This window comes from Sardina pilchardus, chromosome 24, assembly GCF_963854185.1.
Source record: "Sardina pilchardus chromosome 24, fSarPil1.1, whole genome shotgun sequence".
Lineage (NCBI taxonomy): Eukaryota > Metazoa > Chordata > Actinopteri > Clupeiformes > Clupeidae > Sardina > Sardina pilchardus.
The window spans coordinates 9819428-9841895 of record NC_085017.1 but is presented as its reverse complement, the minus strand read 5'-3'; the positions used below and the strand labels follow the sequence as shown (position 1 = coordinate 9841895).

The 22468-nt window shown below is 42.6% G+C and overlaps 1 protein-coding gene across 5 annotated transcripts; it reads right to left on the bottom strand.

Annotated features, from left to right (window-relative positions):
* Positions 1-1443: 1443 nt before the first annotated feature.
* On the bottom strand, positions 1444-13267 carry lipea (lipase, hormone-sensitive a). 5 transcript variants are annotated; one of them, XM_062528661.1, is made up of 11 exons: positions 13184-13267; positions 11573-11822; positions 9552-9836; positions 9029-9119; positions 8384-8529; positions 6754-6939; positions 6072-6230; positions 5268-5412; positions 4247-4474; positions 2911-3284; positions 1444-2318 (listed from the first exon to the last, which is right to left on the bottom strand). In XM_062528661.1, the coding sequence occupies exons 1-11, from the start codon at positions 13198-13200 to the stop codon at positions 1998-2000; spliced, it is 2202 nt and encodes a 733-aa protein (XP_062384645.1). In that variant the 5' UTR covers positions 13201-13267; the 3' UTR covers positions 1444-1997. The 5 variants fall into 5 exon arrangements, with proteins under 5 accessions (XP_062384645.1, XP_062384649.1, XP_062384646.1 ...); XM_062528665.1 differs by having other exon boundaries at positions 11573-11818; positions 13184-13197; XM_062528662.1 differs by lacking the exon at positions 13184-13267 and adding an exon at positions 12564-13127.
* Positions 13268-22468: the final 9201 nt, after the last annotated feature.

The following is a 22468-nucleotide window of genomic DNA, read 5'->3' as shown; positions in this document are numbered from 1 at the left end:
TAAACTGATAATGGTCACTGAGATTGCCCTAGAGGCCTTAGTTGAATTGAATTGGGATGCACACCACTTTAATTCAACGAACGTGATTAAATTTCCCCTTTAACGATTTTAAGTGCATCTGCAAGCCAGTAGATGCTTGTTGATGCTGCGAGATGGGGAGGGGAGGGGAGGGAAGGAGTCAGTGTAGCGCCAGGGAGGGAATTCAGTACTGGCCACCAGCTAAAATGAGGATAGAATATGAAAGTGGTGAAATATGAAATATGGCTGTCAGATTTCAGACACAAAGTAATAATTATCATTATTAACTATCTCCAGAATCCTAGTCAACCCGTCCCATATCATAGTAGGATCATTATGACACCCTCTGAATACATGCCCAATTTCGTGTGATTCTGTTCATGGGAGGCCATACAGTAAATTCATGTGTACATTTAGTGACTGTACACCAACCAGCCTGTAGATGGCCAAAAAAGGCATTAAGTGTCTTTGGTAGTAGATATCTCAGTTATCTTTGGATGACAGGATAAAAACGGCACAATTTGAGTATGGTTCATTTTGACACCCTCTGAATGCATGCCAAATTTTGTGGAATTTCGTTCATGGGAGGTCATATCAGCTAAGTACATACACATACACATACACACACACACACACACACACAGGCATGCACACACCCATGCACACACCTACGAATGCACACAAACACACACACACACAGACACAGGCAAGCAGGCACATGGGCACACACAAACATAAAAACCTCATTTACATACACAAAAGTAGAGGAATGGAGACCAATTCACAAGCGCGATTTATTTTTGCGGAGAGAATGTGCAGGACCGGGAGGCGGTCATATTTTGCACTGCTCTGCGGTACATCTAGTTCAATATTGAGTGCCTGGTGAATTTGACCAACATGCTAATGTGTGCACTGTAGATGTACACATTGCTCCCTGAGGCAGCTCACTGCTCCGGGTTAGTGTCTTCACCTCACTGTGTGGTCACTGTGTGCTGTGTGTTCACTAATTCACGGATGAGATAAATGCAGAGACCAAATTGCTTGTGTACGCAAGTATACATGGCCAATAAGCCTGATTTGATTTGATTTCCAAATGTTAATTTCCACCCCTGAGAAGGGCATATATCTCCTCAGCTCTCCGTTCCACTCACACACAGCAGCTGACTCAGGAAGAGACTCTAAAGAGTTTTCTAAGGCTTTAGTTGGCGCTCCACACAGCACAGTGTCCAGAAGAGCTACGCTTGAGGGTTTGTGTACTTTCAGAGTGATTTGGGAAACACAGAGGGTGCACGTTGTACTGTTCTGGGAAATGATAAACTCAGACAGAAGGGTTGAGACAAGCTGCAAAGGTTTGGAGGTCTGTTAAGGTTGTTTAGACTAGAGCATATTTTACTTGCATAACTCTACGATACGAGTGTGATCAACTCAATTGACAAAAATATTTAATTGTATTCCTTTTACATTACAATAGTAAATCAGAACATAATAAGTTACTTAAACTTTAAACATTATTAAATTTAAACATTTAAAATATTTTTACAGTTAAACAGCAGTGCAGAAACCCACAATACATGTCAGTACATGATAAGATAAGAGTACAGTAAACTGCAGAGTCTTTCATGAAGACTCTTAGTGTATTGCTGATAGCTTAAGGCAAAGAGGTGTTTGTCTCCAAAGGGCATCAACAGCTATGGCTGTCTGTACCTTTTAAGCTGGCCATTTAAAAAAAGGCTGAAAGCCCACCATTTAGTTCCAATACATTTCCTAAAAAGGATAAACAATATATAAGGTCATGTGCAAAGGCAAGAAAGTCTAACATACTTCCTGTTTTCCGTTTTTTTTTTTTTAAATGATCTACATTCTTATATGTTCTACTCACTACATCAGCATAATGCATGGTGGTCCCTTTTAACACACTGGCGTATTATCTTCCGCATAGTCTCACTCTGCCAAACAAGCTGGTCCTCCAATTTAATCACTTAATCACTGAGGTCACTTTCCCCCTCTAGGTCCGCATCTCTTCTTGCCAACCCGAAGGGGTCCGTCACTGGCGCGTCGTGATTGTTGAGGTGTGCGTTTGGCCGCTCGTGGTTCACAGTGACCGGGCCTTGCAAAAAGACATCTCTTATTCGCTGCGTGCAAATCTCCGAGGCCTCCTGAGTCTCCTTGGAGAGCTGTGATAGGCTGAGGAAGCCGTGGGGGAGGTCCTCCACGACGGTCAGGGTCACTGGCTGGCCGATGCTTCGGAGGCGCTTGGCAAACATCACAGAATCGTCCAGCATGGCGTCCAGAGCAGACGCCTGTGGAGAGAGGAACACAGGGGTCAAGAGGTCACGCATTTGTGAATAACGCTGACGCAGCAAATGAGGCAATCTGCTCAACCCCAAACTCTCTGAGGCAGCGAGAATGAGAGCGAGAACAATCTGTTGTTGCTGCCCTGGTTAGGAATTAAGCATTCATATCCTCTTATACCCTTCCGTTCCCCCTTAATCTCTCACTTTGGCCTCCTTTGTGGGAGCCGAGTCAGCCCAACAACAACACTGTGGGTGCCTCTTATTCGTCTTTTTATATATCCTCCCTTCCGTCCTCGGTCCTCGTTCTCACTGATCTAGGTAAAGAATGATGGGGCAACAATGAGATTGTCTATCCAGAGTCTATCCAGTGCTAGTTATAAATCAGTGGGAACGAGCCTGGAGGACCAAGCATCGAGGATCGAGGAGAGAAGTTGTGAATGGGCCTGTATATCCCATCTCTCACTGTTTTCCTCTATTTTTGTTTTCCAACTTTTCTCTCTGCCTCCTCTGTTCCACCTAGCCGTTCTCCCTCTTTCTTTTGCTCTCCTTTCTTGACATCCTCCCATCATCACCACCCCACTCCCTCCATTTCTCTCACCACTATGTGAAGAGGTGGCAGTCCCTTGAGCAGACTGCTGGGCGCAAGGAGCGGCGACACGTAGGGGTTCTTCAGGATGGGCGCGCTCGGCGTGCGCACCTCCGACAGCTGCTCGGAACGCAGCGGCGCAAAGCCCTCTGGGTAATCCCCCAGCCCGTCGTCGTCGCCGTCGTCGTCGCCGCTGCACCGCTCCCCTGCCTTGCGTCCACCCTGCTGTGACGCGGAGGACACGGAAAGGGACACGGGGTCCAGGAGGGACTGGAACCAGCTGGACGCACCCTGGGTGAGGTCAGTCAGCAGCAGGGAGGTGTTGCGGCCAAACGATCCCAGAGTCCCCAGGTCCGGAGAGGGCTGAATAGTCTGGCCCTCCACACCTGAGAGAGCGCAGAGAGGAAAGGAAAAGGAGGAGCGGAGAATAATGGAATAAAAAAATTAAAATACATGAGATTGAGGAAGGAAGAGAAAGAGATGTCTTCTGAGTTGATGGGCGAACACCAGACGCCAAGCGCACAACTGTAGTGTTCCATGGCATGATTCAACCAAAAAAAAAGGCATATATGTTGCAGAAAAAAGTGTAAGCATACGTTGCAGAAAAAGGTGTGAGCATATGTTGCAGTGGTAGTGTGCCGTTCCAAGGTTGAGCCAATCATTTTCCATTACGCTGCACAACTTTTGCAGACCACAACGCAACAAAATGCATTTAACTACTACCCATGCTTCATCTTGTGGAATGGCTGTTTGCTACCCAGCATGTGAATGATTATTGACATGGCTATAAATGTTAAATGAATATAGATTTAGCGGTTCTTCTATGTGTGGGTGATGCCAAAACACTTCAGCACTTGAATCTAAGCTCCTCTGCCTTCATAGTCCACCTCCTCTACTGTAATGTCCGAGAACAGAAGGGTATGCATTCTCTTATGCAACTCTGGGGTAGATGACAAATAAGCTAATTTCAAAAAAAGGTTGCCGTGTTTCTTAAAGGGCCCAATAAAGGGCCGTTCACACCAAGAATTATAACTATAACTATAACGATAACTCTAAAACACTAATTGTTCTCATTAATATGAATGACGACGTTCACACAAACGACACTACTTTAAGAGCGATTCTGAGAATGATAAAAAACTACCAGCCAATCAGAACTAATCACATTCATTAACACAAGGAGAGACGTTGCTTACTGTTGGTCAGTGTGAAGGCCTTTATCGTTATAGTTATCATTATGGTTATAGTTATCGTGCTTGTTGTGAAGCTAAAATGTCAGCAACCCCACAACAACAGTCCCGTGATATTACAGCTGACATTACAACTGACCACCTGAAGTGAAACTCACCGGCGTAAGCGTTGATGCACTTGCACAGCACGCCCAGAGGGAGCATGGGGTCGATGAGCGTGAGCAGGCGGGAGGGCGACGCGTCCGCCGTCAGTAGGGTGGCGGGGTAGGCGGCCATGATGCCGTCAGGCACCCGTACGCCGTTGGACATGGCCCGCATGGACACCGTGATGCACAGGTTGCCGCCAGCGCTGTCTCCGGCCAGACACACACGTTCCGCCGTGGAACCTGCGGGAATCCCCATAGATGAGTCGCTTAGTTCTGATGCTCACATTACATTGAAATTACCACTAGGGATGCACCAATCTGACTTTTTCAGTCTCGATACCGATGCCTGGGCTTTGTGTATCAGTCGATACCTGATACCGATCCGATACCATGGTACAATTAATAAACTGTGTACCTCACAGTATCGATATCGCTCAATCTTCACAGCTGATAATTCATAAAAATACTACAGCACAACTGGCCCCTTCAAGTAGTTTAATGAAAGTGAGAGTTGATCAGTTGTCCACTTATTACTCAGGAGCATGTTTCCAAAAACCATCAAGAGCAACAATAACCATGAGAAACAGAGTGTTCATAATTATAGCTACCTTTGCCAAGAAGGTTATGTTTTCATCGGGGTTTGTCTGTTTGTTTGTCTGTTTGTTTGTCTGTTTGTTAGCAAGATAACTCAAAAAGTTATAGATGGATTTCGATTACATTTTCAGGAAAGGTCTGAAATGACCCAAGGAAGATTAAATTGCGATTACATTTTGGGAGTGATCCGGATGGATCCAGGAGGGGCTTGGCGGAGGTCTGCGCTCTGCGCGGAGAGCTTTTCTAGTTTCTCTCTCTTTCACCGTTTTTCAACAGAGCTTTCAGGAAGCACATCCCAGGTGAGCAGCTAAGCCTACCCACCTGGTATAGTCACTGACAGTGCTCTGGCAAGAAGCTAAGACGGCTCACCAGGTAGGTGCTACTCAGGTGAGTGGTTTGGGTGTTGGCTGTGCAGGTGAGCTGCAGTAAGGGCGCTTACCCAGCAGGTGGCAATTCTGCAGGGCCCAGCAGTAGGCGTAGAAGCACTCCTCCAGGGCCCGGGGGAAGGGAGCTTCAGGAGCTAGAGAGTAGTCCACTGACAGGATGGGCACACCCAGGTCCCTGGACCAGCTCTTCAGGTAGCTCTGCACCACAAAGAGAGGGGGAACGAAGGGGTGGAAGAAAGGGAGGGAGAGAAAGAGGAGAAGGGGAAGAAGAGGAGAAAGGGTGGAAGGAAAGGGAGGGAGGGTGAAAATGTATCAATAAATGATTAGTTAATACTTTTACAAATACAGCTTTCCATTAAAAGTGCAGACATTCTACACAGATATCCTTGCAGCAAGCCAACTGCCATCTTAACTAACCAATGTCACCATCACTATATATTATGACAGTTGCCATATAGTAATTCTTCTGTATATTAGCCACATTGTGTACTGTAGAAGCTTCAGGACAGTGTTTTATGCAAGTAAAAACAAACAAACAACAAAAAAACATAGCAATACCATATTAACTGCTTCCATGTATTAACCTAATGGCCGAAGAAATTTTGCAAAATCAATGTATATTAGCTGTAGCTAAAAGTTGGGAAATTACGGTATTAAAAAGAAATTCTGAAAAGCAGTACTGTTCTGTCCCACAGCAATGATCACACATCACAGTGTAGTGTGTAGCACATAGTAACCGTGTTTTGTTATTGTCCCAGTTGACTCTTAAGGCCTAATGGTCAACCGTCTCTGTGTTTTCTAAACACAGCTTATTGGTCACTGTTGGCTAATCATAGAGAGAGAGGTGAAACATGCACCTCGTGAGATTTGGAGGTCTGGGCAACAAATCCACCACCATGGAAGTGCACGATGAGCCAGGGAGAGAGCGGGCCGCGCTGAGCTCGGAACGCCGTGGGGAGAGTCACGGAGCTGGTGGAGCCCTCCGGTCGGGAATACACCAACAGCTCTTCACTGTCCTGAAGAGGGACACACAGACAGATACACACACACACACAACATGAAGGGGCATGAAGACTTCAACAATATGAGTTGTGCAGCCATTATATATAATACTACTCATTCACAGTGCCACTTCAACTGGCTACTTTGAGCTGTTACAACTGCAGTCCAGAGGCTGCTATGCCTACTTACACTTTTACTGATGCTATTTCTACAGGATGACCTACTCATTCTGTAACTGTTTAAATAGCAAGTAGTATACAGTAGCTATTATTACGCCTACTACCATAACACCCCCATATTCCGGTAACTACCTACTACAGCTGCTGCTGCTGCTACTGTTAGTACTAATGCTACTGCTACCTCTACTGCTACTCTAATCCTACCACAGCAGCTGATGCTACTACTACTACTACTACTACTACTACTACTACAACTACTACCATCACCGCTACTAGTAGAATTACTAGTAATAGTAGTAGTAGTAATTCTACAACCAGAAGCAACCCCAGCACCACCACCATTGCTATTCTTCCTCACCTGTCCCTCCCGGAGTGTGTGTGAGATGAGCCTCGTCTTGACGTGTCCCGGGCCCCAGTGGGCGACGGGCGGGTGGACGGCCACGCAGAGGCGCGGGTCAGAGGCCAGCGGCATCCGCAGGGTGACCGGAGGTATAGTGAGCGTCAGGTTCACCTGGACAGTATGTGCCACTATACTGGACAAACCCTGGGGGGGGGGGGCAAAGGCTGAGGAGCTTGGCTAGCATGCATTAGCTTAAAAACTTGGGAGTGGGTTTGATTGGTTATTGTCACTGTTGTGCCCTTGAGCGAACTTAACCTCAAGTTGCTTTTTAGTACAAAGTACCTTTGTACTCAGAGTTTAGGAAACCCATTTGAGATGGGTTTCCTAAACTCATTGCATACAAAAGGATTCAAAGATCAGAGTGTCTTTCATTGTGGGGCAGATATCTTTTCCAATACAATTCGTGTGAATAGTGGCTGTTGTGATCAGTGACATTTTGTTGAATAACTCACTGTGTTCTCTTCTGACAAGAAAACCATTTATGGAACAAAGCTAAGGAGACAATGCTCTTTGTCTTTTTAAGTGATTTCCCCATCCCAAAAGCCCTTACATCAAACTTAGGAAGAGAGTTGGTTTTGTTCTCAGTGTGATGGTAAGCTCTCTGCTCTTAAATGGAGAATTCTGGTGATTTTTCAAATAGACTTCTGTTTCTCAAGGTCACAGAGTACTGTCGGTACGATAAAACCCCCAGAAAACGATCGGTTCTACCTCGTTTGAGTTGCTACAGCGAACAACAGCTAGAGCTGCATTCTGGGAGGCTGAATGTGAGGGCTCATGAACAACATGCCCCCAGAGTGTAGCACTGCAGCTGCCTGGCAGCATTAGCTGTTGGCTGCAGTAACTCAAGCTAGTGTAGAACAGATGGTTTTCATTTTTCCATACCAACAGTACTCGGTGACCTTGAGAAACAGATCTAGGTAAAAAAAATCAGCAAAACTGTCCTTTAATCTATACAGTAGGTCTTATGTACTGTGAACATTATTGGATTGTAATTTACAGTAAACAATCCAAATTAAGCCAAGGTGAATGATGCCTTTGCTCTTGGTGCTCATATACTCAAATCTATATTTTGACCACCTTCTCATCTGCCACTGTGAGAATGATTTATATAATGCACATCGGTCACAATTACCACAAACAAAAAGCACAGCATAATTCCTACTGTTTCCTGTACAGTTCAGCATGTTCAATCTTGAGAAGGGCTTTAAAGCATTACCCAACATTTCGTAACCCAATTTTAGTTTTTGACTACAGGGATACCAGCATTAGTGATCCTAGCAGGCCAACCAGTCCAGGAACAAGTTAATCCCTTTGTTATTCACTTCATTGTTTAGTGATATTTCGCAACACAACACAATCCATAAAATGTAATGTTGTGCAACTTACGGTAACAAATGTGTTTTTTTATTTTCTGTGATTCAAATTTATTTCTGCAAAACTATTAATTCATCTCATGCTACAGATGCATTCAGATCACGTGGTTCTGTGCCATCTGAACTGTGAATAAATTGAATTTTCCCAGAATGACAAGATAGGAAATACCCCCCCCCCAACACACACACACACACACACACACACACACACTCACTGAGAGTAACTCCGATTCCGTGAGGTTCCAGAAAGACTTCCAGAAGTGCATGTCCAGATTCTGTGTGATGCGCTCAAACTCCGCCCCTCGGAGCTCCGGGTCCACCACATACTTCCCTGACGTCAGTATGGACAAGGCAGCCCTCCCTAGCAACAACCATAACAGGAAGTTCATTAAACTCAGGAAGTCTCTAACCACAAGAGCGCATTAAACTTCCTAAATTGTCCTGCAGCGTTTTCATTGTTCGGTTAAGTGTTAAATGTACAGTGCCTTCACTTGTAACACACACAAAACAATGAAGACTATGAGAACTACAGACAGTACAAATACTATTATTACCCAAGTTCTCCTATGCATTGCAGCTTAAATGCTATTCCTCATTTTGCAAGTTGTTTTGGATAAGTGACTTAAATGAATAAATGCAATGTAAAAGGCTCATACATTTCATAATTTCCATATCACATAAATATACTAAAAATACACCTAATGAATAACAAAATGCATGTGACCTTTTGTTGACAAACCTCTACATCACAACCTCACATATTAATTCACATATTACATTAAGTGTAGCTTTACAAATCAACTGAAGTAACTGTATTAGCTTCATAAGTACTTTTTGTAGCGAGCAGTGGTAGCACTGACCTAAACCAGTTTGCGGCTTCTTCCAGTTTTCTCCAAAGGACACCATACTGATGACCACAGTCTGAAAGAATGGCCTCAAGGCTGGGGAAAACTAAAGTGGAGAACAAAACAAGGGCTTAACACACACACTCGCACACACACTCGCGCACACACACACACACTGAGAGTAGCTCAGATTCTGTGAGGTTCCAGCAGGACTTTCACACACATACACAAACAGTTAATGTCTAATAAGTCTATGACAATAAGGTCTACTCAATTCAATTCAATCCATTTCTTTTTAGGTATAGAACAATGCATATTAGGACTTTATGCAAAACTTCTAAAAGCATAAAACATTGTACCTGACCCCCAATCCTGTATCCCGATACTGTGGTTTTGAGCGAAGTAAAGAAACTTTTGCCACACAAAATGATTATACATCCTCCTTGTCCTTGACACACACACACACAACACACACACACCACACACACACACACAACACACAACACACAACACACAACACACAACACACACAACACACCTGGAAGCCCAGGCAGCGTCCGTAGAAGCAGGCCTTGTGCAGCGACATGTACTCCTGCACGAAGCTGTGGCTGAGGCCGTGGTCCTGCGTGGAGTAGAGCTGTTCAACGCCGTTCTCGCCCAGCAGCCGCTGGCCCAGGTAGAGCAGCGCCCGCAGCTGCCGCAGCGCCGCGCTGTACGCGTCCAGCTCGCCCGCGTTGTGCTCCGCCCGGAAGAAGGCGCTGGCACAGTTGGCAGCCACGTAGCGCGTCTTCTGGATGACGTAGAGGAGGCAGGCGCGCACCACCTAAGGGAGGGGGGGGGGGGGGGGGGGGGCGGTGAGTGGGCGAGAGGTAAATTATCTATGTAAGTGTAACGTCAGCCTGTTGGTTTGTAGCTGTGCATTATGTGCAGTGGCAAACATCCCGCCTGACGCCTAATGGCCTGTACAGACTACACAACTTTTTTGTCTTTCACGATTATCTTTTACGATTGTCAGACTAGGCGATCAGAGAACCACAAAATCATGCAGCGTCGTGGCCGCAAGAGTGGCCACATTACAAGATCATTTATCGTAGCCTTCTCGTCGTGTGTCGTCTCAGTGTCAACACGGGAGTCGTAGGAGATTCCCCAGAAATTCTAACATGCTAGACTTTTGGTCGTAACGTCGTAGAATGTCGCAGACAATAAATCGCAGGTCGTTGAACATGTCAGATTACAAGACGCTTCCTCCTTCGAACGTCGTTCCCGACTTTGAATATTCGGACCCGACAATGGAAATTTGTCGGCCACGACACAATCGAGGCAAAATCGGGCTGAAATCGTGTAGTCTGTACAGGCCATAAGAGTATTGAGGGTCGAGGAGAGATGATGAGGGGCACCCCAGGTGTGAGCAGAGCTGCTCTTATCTCATATTGGGACATTTCTCAGCCCACGCCTCTTTCATGTTGCCAGTATGCTATTATGAATGAAGACTCAGTGGTTAGAGATGTTTCCACCAACAGAGGACCAGCTCCCTTCCAGTTCACTCTCCATATATTAAGCTGTTTGGAGCCATTCGATCAAACTTGGTTCGGAACATGCGTGACTCGGGTGCGTGATTCGACAGGTTAGTTATGCATGCTACATCCTATGTTGATGATGCGTCGAAGGTTTTGTTCACCAAATATCGACAAGGTTCAAGGAATTCGGAACAGAACTGGTTCAAAAACCAGTTCTCTGTTAGTCAGTAAGTATAAAGCACATTCATATACAGCTTACGCTGTCCAAAGTGCTGATGTTGGTCGAAACACACTGAGAATGGTGGTGCTGTTTATCCTGATGAGTTGTTATATACAATTTTCTTCTTGTGTACACATATCTGATGAGATAAGCTTTTCTCTGACCACTGCACAAAATGTTATCATCTTACTCTGCATCAACCTCAACACACAGGGCTTATGCTGGATACGGAAACCCTGGAACACAAGAGTGGAACTCTGATGAACAGCCTGTCACAACACTTTAATAGACTATTCTCATATAACACTAACCCTTGTACCTATTCTAATCTGAATTTTATGCCATATCAAAGCATCAGTGTACTACTACTCTGTCTCAATTTCACATTTCGAGTGAACAAGCACTGTGCAATACAAAGTACACTTTCATGTGTTGAGTGCCTTGAGCCAAAGAGAAACACTGTTTCTGTGTTCAAATGCTGTAGGAATTCCTAGGAATTTTCTCTGTCCTAAAAGCTCCAGCCTTTGGCTATTGAGAACTTGCATCTTTACGGGTTGGGAAGGCGTTGTGGCTATCATTGTCTCTGCTAATCAGCTCTACTCGTCAGTAACAAAAAAGGCACCCCATACAACTGGTTCCACATACACATTTCAAAACAGACACAGCAGCAAAAGAACATAAGACACATACACATGTCACAAACATATCTAAACGTGTGATACACACAAGCAAATCAAATGTGATACACAAGCAAAAAAAAAAGCACAGGAAAAACCCAAGCGGAACCCAGAGAATGACTTCTAAAACAGAAAACGAAAGTACCTTGACCAAGGTGCGGTACCCATTCGCTGGAGTCTCGGGGTCCAGGTCGAAGTGGTGGAATACGGTGGTGAAGTTCTTGACCACGGGCTGCAGGGCGCGACCGTGGCTCTGGATGAGACGCACGGACTCGAGCAGGCGAGAGGCCACATCTGTGTCGTTGAAACTGGAGGGCCTTGAGAGGGCAGCTTGGGCGTCCTCGCACGCTGCCTCCAGAGCAGAAAACACAGCCTGGTTTTCCATGGCAGCCTGGCTAGAGAGAAAGAGAAAGAGAGAGTGAGTTAGTTACATTTGTTAGCGAGAGAGAGAGAGAGGGGGTGAGGAACGGAAGTGAGAGAAAAGAGAGAGAGAGAGAGAGAGAGAGAGAGCCCTCCGGTTCTAGAGCGGAGAGGACATCATATGATCACAAGAGCTATTGACCTCCTGCTTTCCAAATTGACTTCTCTCACCATGATGTAGACAAACAACACATGTCATATCTCCTCACCGAGACCAAAGTATAAAGGTCAGAGATTTAAAGCAGCCCATAGACCAATTAACAATATATCTGTAAAAGGCAAAGTCCCACATAGGTGAATTCCAGACCTCATTGTTTATCTTAAACTGATGAGACTGTTGGTCATGGTTTGAAGTATGTGTATGTCCCTTTTTAAAAAAAAAATTCTCTATGATGAATACATTTTGAATTGCTCATTTCAGTGCAGATCACTTAAGGCTAGTCTGATTGGGATACATGTATGAAAGCTTGTAACTAGTGCTAGTAGTTCATCTGACTGTCATGTAGATTATACTAATCTATTATTGCTATGGGATAGGCTAAAGGAACACACAAACTGAACAGATTAGTCCATAGGCTATTATTTACTAAATACAATGATATTTGGTAAAAGTAGCGACACGAAACACTACACAGCCAAAGGCGAAAGTAAAATAGAATACAGGCCTACATAAAGTATATTTCAAGGGCGCAGCCTACTTCGCAAGATTGACATACCTTTACATTTGTGTAGACTAGGCTCTTTTACGCATGCGGCCGCTCTCCATAGAATTGAAGGTAGGTGACTGCTTTCGCCTATCGATGCAATATTCGTTTCGAAATGTGTCGCATCTTATATCTCACTCAGAGGTGCATATCATTAGGTAATTCAGAAATATACAAAACACGATGCACCCCAGCTGGTGAAACCAGTTACGCCAGTGACATGTATGCAAACTAACGCTAGCTCGTGTCTTACCAGAACTGAGACACGATCCGCTTTCGAGACACAGGGTTACATGGCTATCATCTTTCCTGTAACACAGAAACAGACAGCGGCGACTAGGCTTAAAACGAGAGCTATTCAGAGACACAGCGAGGGAGCCGACGACTAAACGAAAAGGCATTTCAGTCAGGAATTGCACTAGCCCTGACTCAGAACTGAACTGAACTTTCAGAAAACGCGGAACTTAACGCAAGATCTAATTAACAATGACGTAACTAACAAAAACACAAAACTATACCACAAAATACTCAAATATGTAACAGAGTGTTTGGGTCGATTCAGTATCCAGATACACAGTTTAGTATTGGCTTTAAAAAACTTCAGAGGATTTTGACGCTCACTGTAAACTTACCCGGACGGCGTACGCATCCCTACGCCCAAAGCACCCTGGGTATGGTAGTCATGTGAGCATGATGAACACGATAAGAAGCTGCACTCAGGATGCCCAGATGATTGCCAAGTTTCTGGGCTTGGTGATATACACAGCATCCCTGCAGGTCTGCCTTGGGGCAAGTTTGAATGCCCCGTTCGAAATCTTAGAGTCAGGTGCATTGGTGCTGTAAATGGCGCAAGTAATGAAATGGCACGCAGGGGTCGGAATGAGCGGTTTATGCAGCAAATGCTTGAGCCTTAAATCCCTGAATTTGGCAAATGAACAAATAGGACCTTACAACATTAATATTAATGGGTAGACCACTAGGGTAAAGAGTTCAGACTTATGTAATTGAGTGTTGCATTATTGTTGTTTGTGTCCAAATCCAAGTTTGGGGGAAAAAAGAAAAACATATAGGCCTAGTGACTAGTGAGAATGGCCCAATTTTGGTGATATGAACTGTTGTGATTGTGTGTATTTAACCTGTTTGCAGTTTTAACATTTGGGAATGTTCTGATGCTGAAGTTAGGCATAGGCCGATAGACCATGCCTATTTCTGGAAACCTACACAAAAAACTCCCTGTATGCCTATATTTGAAAGTAAAATTATTTGGAAAACTATTCCAGAGGATGCCCCTGGATTACTGACTACACTCTCAAAATGAATGTGCTGGAAACAACACATTTCTGTGTCCAGATAGGGACGACACAAGTGTTTCCAACACATTTGTTTTAAGATGTATGAACACTTATGAAGCAGTCTACCAGCTGCTGGCTTTAACACTTGATATACTGAGAGGCAGTGGAGTTCATTTTTACTGATCTTACCCGTGGCACATGTCTTGATAGAAATGGCAGTTAGATCATCATGATGGGAGCTACATCCCTGCTATTGCAAGATTAGTGTGAGTGTTCATCACGATTGCTCAACTGCATTGCTGAAAATGATGAGATCAATCAATTAGCTACACTGGTTTTCTAAAACCATGGCTTTAATTGACTATAATCTTCACTGTACATGCCTGCCTATAAAATCATAGTGATTTCCTATCTAAATTAATTTATTTCACCTGAACTGACATTATCAATGTCATTATTTTTTGTATTATATAATAGAATTATAGTTACACAATAGATCCTTGGGCCTTAATCCTTTGGACACTGTTGAAAACACAGCACACAGTGCACACAGAGCGGCTAGAGGAGCATGAGAACCAAGTTAAAATGTACTCAGGGTGAGGTATCACAGCTATACCTTAAATGCCCAATTCAAAGCTATACACCCCATTTTGTGCCAGTGACCAGTGGTTAGCATGTTGTGAAGTTGTGACAGTAATTTCTAAAAAATGTACTTGAAACTGAAAATTGATATTATTGTATTTGGCAAAACGTCTACCGGTAGTTTCCATTGAAATGTAAGAGGAACGGACCTACAGTATACATTAACTTCATAGCGATTTAACGGATAAGGAATAATAATTCATAATGACGAGCCTCTGCTTATTTATAGTCATAAACAATTTTACCACATTTCTGAACTTTCTTTACAATATTTCATCTGTTTCTACTCAAGCAGTGCACCGTGCAGTTTAACCAGTTCAGCTCACTTGTCTTTTCCAGCTCCAAACACCCCTCGGTGAAGTGGGTCCTAAGCATTTCTAATACTGATGTAGGCTAATCCACTATAAGCCAGCTGACCGACAATCCATTTTCGAGACATACTTATAATTAATCTATTTAGCAATGATTGTGTTTTAGTGTGTGTGTGTGTGTGTGTGTGTGTGTGTGTGTGTGTGTGTGTGCTTGTGAACCTTTGAGCCTTATACACACCATTTAATACTGTGTGATCCTTCAAATGATTCTCTCACTTTTCAGTGAGGCCATTTTTAATTTCCTAAACCATATCTGTATGTACAGTATATGTAGGGGTTGGAGGGTACCATATCAATACTAGACTGCATTAGACAAAACACCAGGCCTAAAGCTCATTAAACCTTTACTCATCTTGAGTGGCAGGTAAACATGACTGAGGTCTCAACTGACCCAACCACTCAAAGGCTGGAAAACAAATTCTATATATTTATTTATTTATTTATTTTCAAAGTTATCGTGCCAAGCTAAGCCTGTCATGATGCACTTGAATGCTGTCAGGTAACACCGAGATCAAAGTGAAAGCTTTCAATTGTGCCATTGGGTGATATTGCGTGATTAGTGGTAGGCATATTCTTTAGGAAGAATCAGCTAAAGATGTAAAAACACGTGAAAAAAATGAAACATATGGAAAATACATTGAGTGTCACAGGAATTTACAGAAATAGTCAACTGTAACCTCCTTTTTCAAATTCTTGTTATTGAGTTCTTAGATGTTTTTGTTTATGATTCTTCATAAAGAATATCCATTCATGCTATAGTGCCACATCACGTGACCTGTCTGAGTACAATAGGGTGAGTTCCCTTCATGTTTAACACACCTGTGCAAGCTTACAACGGCATTACGCCATTAGGCTGGCATGCATTGGCCCTCTTTTCTACTTCTTAACCCCTCCTCACAAGGGAGCTTTGGATTCAGCCATAAACATCCTCTTCACCGCACATTTGGTAAGCTGGTTTCCTTGGTCTGCTTTTTCCCTCCATATTGTGACAAACTTTCACCACGCCCGCCTTACCTCAAGAATGGCAGTTATTTTTTTTTATATTTTGTGATTCTGTTTGTTATCATCACCAACGGTAACATCTTCTTCCTCTTTTTTTTCTGCCTCATCATCATCTTCCTCATCTCCGTCATAATCATCATCATCATCACTCTCACCATCATCAATACAACCACCTCTTAGCAGCACTATCATGTTTGATGTTGGCCCTTGTAACAGCAGTGTTTCGTTACCTACAAATAGACAACTATGTGTACAATAGCGCCATCTCCTGTTCATTACCATCCAAAGCAATCTTTTGTGTAGAAGACAGAATGATGAGAAAATACAAAGGCATGTGCTCCCTTTGGACATGAGAAAACAGAGAAAGAACTAACTCACTGTGACAGAGTTATGACAGCTCAGTTTGGAGGTTACATAGTACCTAAAACGGAAAGACAAGTTTCTGTCCTCAGGCCATTTGATTCCTAAACACAAACAAAACTTTTTAAACTACATTACACACTTGACATACTGCACTTACACACATTGTACCCACATCATCTCACTATTTACTAAATCTTTTTAATAATTTTCTTTTAAATTTATATCTTTATTTGGTGGTCCCTCATAGTCAGGTTCACTATGTCCAGATTTTAACCTTTGTGGGAATTTTTGGGGGATTTGCTAAACTATAGATTTTTGGAAAGGTTATATAAGGAGTCAGAAAATCAATGTTTGCTTTTGCTCAGATGTCTTTATGGCGGCCATGTTGAAGTTTAAAAGTTATATTGGCGAGACACTAGGGTAACATTTTTAACTAGCAAATATCATTATGAAACTTCCCCAGTTGATTACTTACATTAATATAAGAAAATAATGTTACAAGTTTTCAAGAATTTATGTTTCAATATGCAAATTAGGCATTATCCAATATGCACTCATTTGCATAACACTTTAATTTGTAATATCTCGGCTTCTGAATAAGCTAGACTGTTGATTCTAACTGCTAAACCCACATTTAACATTTATGGAATCAAATGGCGCCAATTACAAAGCTCCAAGACTTTACCACATTAACCCATAGATGCATAAGTGGGTCAAAAATGACCCGGTGCGGTTATTTTCTTGCAATCTCATTGTAATGAAATGTTGTCCGCATTTAATGTTCCTCCAAAACAATTTTTTTAATCTTCCCATTGAAAGACATTCATAATATGGGTTAAACAAACTATAGCAGTTGATCAGATAACTCAGAGTTCCTTTTATGGAAGAGTTCAAAATTATTTAACGTAAAACTTGAATGTTCTGGAACTATCGACATGCACATTTAGACCACAGTATGATTAGGCAACCTTTTTAAGTGGACAGTGTCTATACATGATCATAATCAAGAAGACACCTACGTATCAGAAGGCCAGAACTGAGAGACTCAGGAGAAGCTTCTATCCTCAGGCCATCCGAATCATGAACTCACACCATACTGAAATTGCACACATTCACTCTCCAGCACAAACATGCATCTTAACACTTTACACACACACACACACACACACACACACACACACACACCTGACTGCCCTCTTACCCCACCTTAACTCCCCCACTTCACCGCATCATAGAAAGCCACACTCCTTACAGACAACATACAGCCCACCACAAGATTGCCAACATCATGGCAATCCCTCAACTGCAATGCCATCTCTTCTGCAAACATTGGGCATAGCAGCTGATGCCTCTCATCCCCTTTGTAGCCAATTTGAACTGAAGTCTGGCAAGCGCTACAGGGTCCCATTGGCTAAAGGCATTTTAAAAAAATCCTTTATCCCAAACGCCATTAATATCATCAACTCAAAGTGAATCCCCTGACAGCAAGAACTGCTCCTATTTATTTGATTTTATACTGTTTTTATAACCATTGATGTTTGTCCTGTATGTCCAGTTGCTGTATGTTCAGCTGCCATATGTTGCTGTATGTTGCTGTATGTCCAGTCACTGTATGTTCAGTTGCTATATGTTGCTGTATGTTGCTGTATGTCCAGTTGCTGTATGTCCAATCAATGTGTCTATGTGAAACATGTCTGTTTATCCTGTGTTTTGGTGAACCAAAGACAATTTTCCACCTTGGTGGACAATTAAAGACTTATTCTTATTCTTATTCTTAAGTCAAAACTGCAAGCTCATTATGGTGGTTTGGCAGGATTCCTTTGACAACAATTGAGCCCAACCTACAGCACTGAATCAGAATCAGCTTTATTGGCCAGGTTTGCGTGAACAAACTCCGGTTACTCTTTGCACTCAAGTACAACAATCAACAATAACATAAAAAAAACAGTAAAGAATAAGAAGAAAATAATAAGGGCAGTAAGCTATGTAAAAGAATAAAGGAATAAAGGATTGTGGTAGAACAGGACAACAAGAAGAGCAGCCAGGCAGCTACAGTGCTACACTGTGGTGGCATGCTTGTACAGAGGCTTCCTAATGCTCTTATGGCTACAAGGACAAAGCTCCACTGAGACAAACCATTCTTCACAACTATTAAAAGCTTAAGCGTACCTACTGTCATATGTATGTTGGTAAAGAGACCAGTGAGACTAAACAGCATACCGGTACTTATCCCCCAGAGGATATCCATAACATATTTGTTATATTTCTATTTTTCAAGTATATTAAAAAGAGAACATTTGTGTGTGTGTGTGTGTGTGTGTGTGTGTGTGTGTGTGTGTGTGTGTGTGTGTGTGTGTGTGTGTGTGTGTGTGTGTGTGTGTGTGTGTGTGTGTGTGTGTGTGTGTGTGTGTGTGTGTGTGTGTGTGTGTGTGTGTGTGTGTGTGTGTGTGTTCGAGCACCAAGGGACACCCAGGAGCAACAGGGGCAAGGAAAAACTCCCCTGTCCAGGAAGAAACCTTGGGCAGATCCACGGCTCAAGGGGCCAACCCAACTGCCTGGGGTCGTGCTAGCAGAGGGAGCCTGTAAGTGTGTGTGTGTGTGTGTGTGTGTGTGAGTGGCGGGGAATCCTAAGGTGGGGTAGGAGGGCAGTCAGGTGTTTGTGTAAAAGTTGAGAAGTATTGTGAGTGTTGTGGAGTGCATGGAGAAGTGTGTGAAGTCCTGTAGTCAGGTGTAGGTGTGTATGTGAGTGTCTCTGTGTGTGTAGTGTTAAAATGTGTTTGTGAGTGCTGGATAGTGAATGTGTGCAATTTCCATATAGTGTGAGTTCATGATTCGGATGGCCTGAGGATAGAAGCTTCTCCTAAGTCTCTCAGTTCTGGCCTTATGATACGTAGGTGTCTTCTTGATTATGATCATGTATAGACACTGTCCACTTAAAAAGGTTGCTTAATCATACTGTGGTCTAAATGTGCATGTCGATAGTTCCAGAACATTCAAGTTTTACATTAAATCATTTTGAACTCTTCAATAAAAGGAACTCTGAGTTATCTGACCCACTGCTATAGTTTGTTTAACCCATATTATGGATGCATTTCAATGGGAAGATAAATTAAACATTGTTTAGGAGGATCATGGAATATTAAATGCATGCAAATGCAATTTCATTACAATGAAATTGCAAGAAAATTAGATTAGATTAGATTAGATAACTTTATTTATACCCGGAGGTAGATTTGGTGTGCAGACAAGTGAGTTGGCACTTCGTTAAGGAACATACAACATAACAGACATTAAAACACATCAAACCACCACAGGACAGGCAATTAAGAACACAGACATTATGACACCACAGACAGGACTAATAGTAACCACTTGGAAGCAGACGTATAAAGTGCACCAGTGCATCTCATTGGTAAAAACGTATGGCCTTAGTTTCAGGTCGGTTTTGTTAACTTCCCTGATAGCAGAGGGGATAAAACTCCCTCTAAATCGTTTGGTTTTGTAGGCGGGTAATTTAAATCTAAGGCCGGATGGGAGGAGCTGAAATTCTGTGTGTAGCGGGTGGGAACTATAATCCAGGATGGAGCCTGCTATCCTCAGCAACTGCCTGGTGTAGAGGGTATCAGGGCTAAGTTGTGGCTCACCAATTAGCCTGCTAGACCACCTAACTATTTGGCTAAGGGGATTTTTGCTTTTAAGAGACAAATTGCTAAACCAACATGCCAGACAGAAGGATATGATTGATTCAATGAAAGCACGGTAAAAAAGGGTCAGCAGGGTTCGGTCTATGTGTAGGTAGGACAGTTTCCTAAGACAGTGCAGACGTTGATTGGCCTTTTTAAAAACAGCTTCACAGTTAGCCTCAAATGTGAGCTTGTTGTCTATGATAGTGCCCAGGTATTTGTATTTGTCTACCATCTCCACTGCCTGACCTTTTATGTCTGTAGGCATCTGGACCTGGTGGTGTTTCCTGAAGTCAATTGTCATGTCTTTAGTTTTTGTGACATTCAGCTGCAGGTATGACTTGTCACACCAGTCTGTGAATTCAGCAACAATTGGACCATGACTAGCCTTTTTCCCCTTTAATAGGCTGACAATCACGGTGTCATCAGCAAATTTGAGAATATGCCTGTCATCTCTGTTGCTGTGGCACATGTTTGTGTATAAAATGAAAAAGAGAGGAGACAGGACACAGCCCTGCGGGGACCCTGTGGAACTGCAGGTCTGGTCAGAAAGGGTGCCATAAGCAAATTGTAAAGCATCCATATCAGGCTCTGTCCTCCTCATAATTTCAGTTTTCACTAATCTTTCAAAGGTTTTCATCACAAGATGTCAGGGCAATAGGTCTGAAGTCGTTTAACACCTTAGGACAGTTGGATTTGGGGATGGGGACTACAACAGCATCTTTTGGGGATGGGGACTACAACAGCATCTGGGGACTACAACAAAATAACCACACCGGGTCATTTTTGACCCACTTATGCATCTATGGGTCAATTTGGTGAAGTCTTGGAGCTTTGTAACTGGCACCATTTGATGGTTTAGCAGTTAGAATGAAAAGTTTAGCTTATTCAGAAGCTGAGATATTACAAATGAAAGTTGTATGCAAATTAGTGCATATAATTAGATAATGCCTAATTTGCATATTGAAACATACAATTCTTGAAAACTTGTAATACATTATTTTCTTATATTAATGTAAGTAATCAACTGGGGAAGTTTCATAATGATATTTGCTAGTTAAAAATGTTACCCTATTCAACTGTAGTGTCTCGCCAACATACTGTAACTTTTAAACTTCAATATGGCCGCCATAAAGACATGCAAATGCAAACATTGATTTTCTGACTCCTTATACAATAACCTTTCCAAAAATGTATAGTTTAGCAAATCCCCCAAAAATTCCCCCAAAAAGACATAGTGGACCTGACTATTATGACATCTCGGAGGAACTGAAGTTTAGCAACTAGCCTACATGTTTTACAATAGCATCTCTGTGTGACAAGTACACCTCGAATCCTCACCTCGAAAGCAACATTTGAAATGAGCAAGCATGTAGGTCTGTGAACTACAGTCACAACAACAAATTTAAACTCAAATTTAAGAACAGCTGCAAACTGCTCATCACCCTTCCATGACATGACGCCCAAAACATGTACCGTGACTGTAGACACTTTATGCCCATCACAAGGCTACACCAATGAAGGTTATTGTGAAATTAAAAAGTTCTTTATCACTTCTCTCTCTGTGTAGCACTGGCCCCAGATGTAGGAGTCTTTATCCACCAACCACCAGTAGTATAGCTTAGTACAATTAATGTTAATTAATGTATGGTTCAATGAATGTTAATTAACCAGATTGCATTTCCAAGGCATGGTAAAAGTATATGCTTGATCGACCGAGATTTACAGGAATAGACAGTGCAATTAAAACATTGCTTCACATTGCTGTGTTCTTAAGCAAACAAGCTGATTAAAATGATGCCTATGGAATCCAGTGACCACTCAGTGGGTAGAACTTCTTAAGAAGTTTCTTAAGATTTCTTTTGCAAGCATTTGTGTGACAAAATTGATGAAAAGTATTGTAGTATGGGGATGTAAGTATGACACCTTGGTGGAGATCGGTCAAGTTTCTCATTATTCACTATATTTAGATCCAATCCCACTATTACATTTTCACATTGGTATATCAGTTTGCAGAATTTGCTTTCATACCATATCTATGATGACACTCAGATTGACCTCTCTCAGTCCCCAGAGGACTCCAGCCCTCTGGAATCTCTTTATGTATTGAACAAATGAACAACTTCATAAACAAAACTTCCTCCAGCTCAACAATGAAAAAATGGAGGTGATCATTTTTGGTAAAAATGAAGAGAGGATAAAAATGGCCACCAACTTGGACACGAAAGGCCTTAAAGCTAAAAATGTGGTTAAGAATCAAACGCCATATAAGATGCCTGGAGACACTACAGTATATATTGACACAATACAATTTTCTTGGTTCCAACCTCTGTATAGATCCAGACTGGACTATTAGTTAGTATCAGCTTCAATTTTAGGACAGGTTAATGAAGTAAACTGCCCTAGGGCAGCCCTTCAAAGGCAAAAGGCAGTAACTGACCAGAGTTTCAACCTGAGAGAAAAGGCTTTAAAGTTTTTTGTTTTGTCTACACAAATATATTATAGGTAGAGCAATGAAAATCTGGTGACTTGTTGCCCTGGTGTGTATATAAAAAATCTTGTGC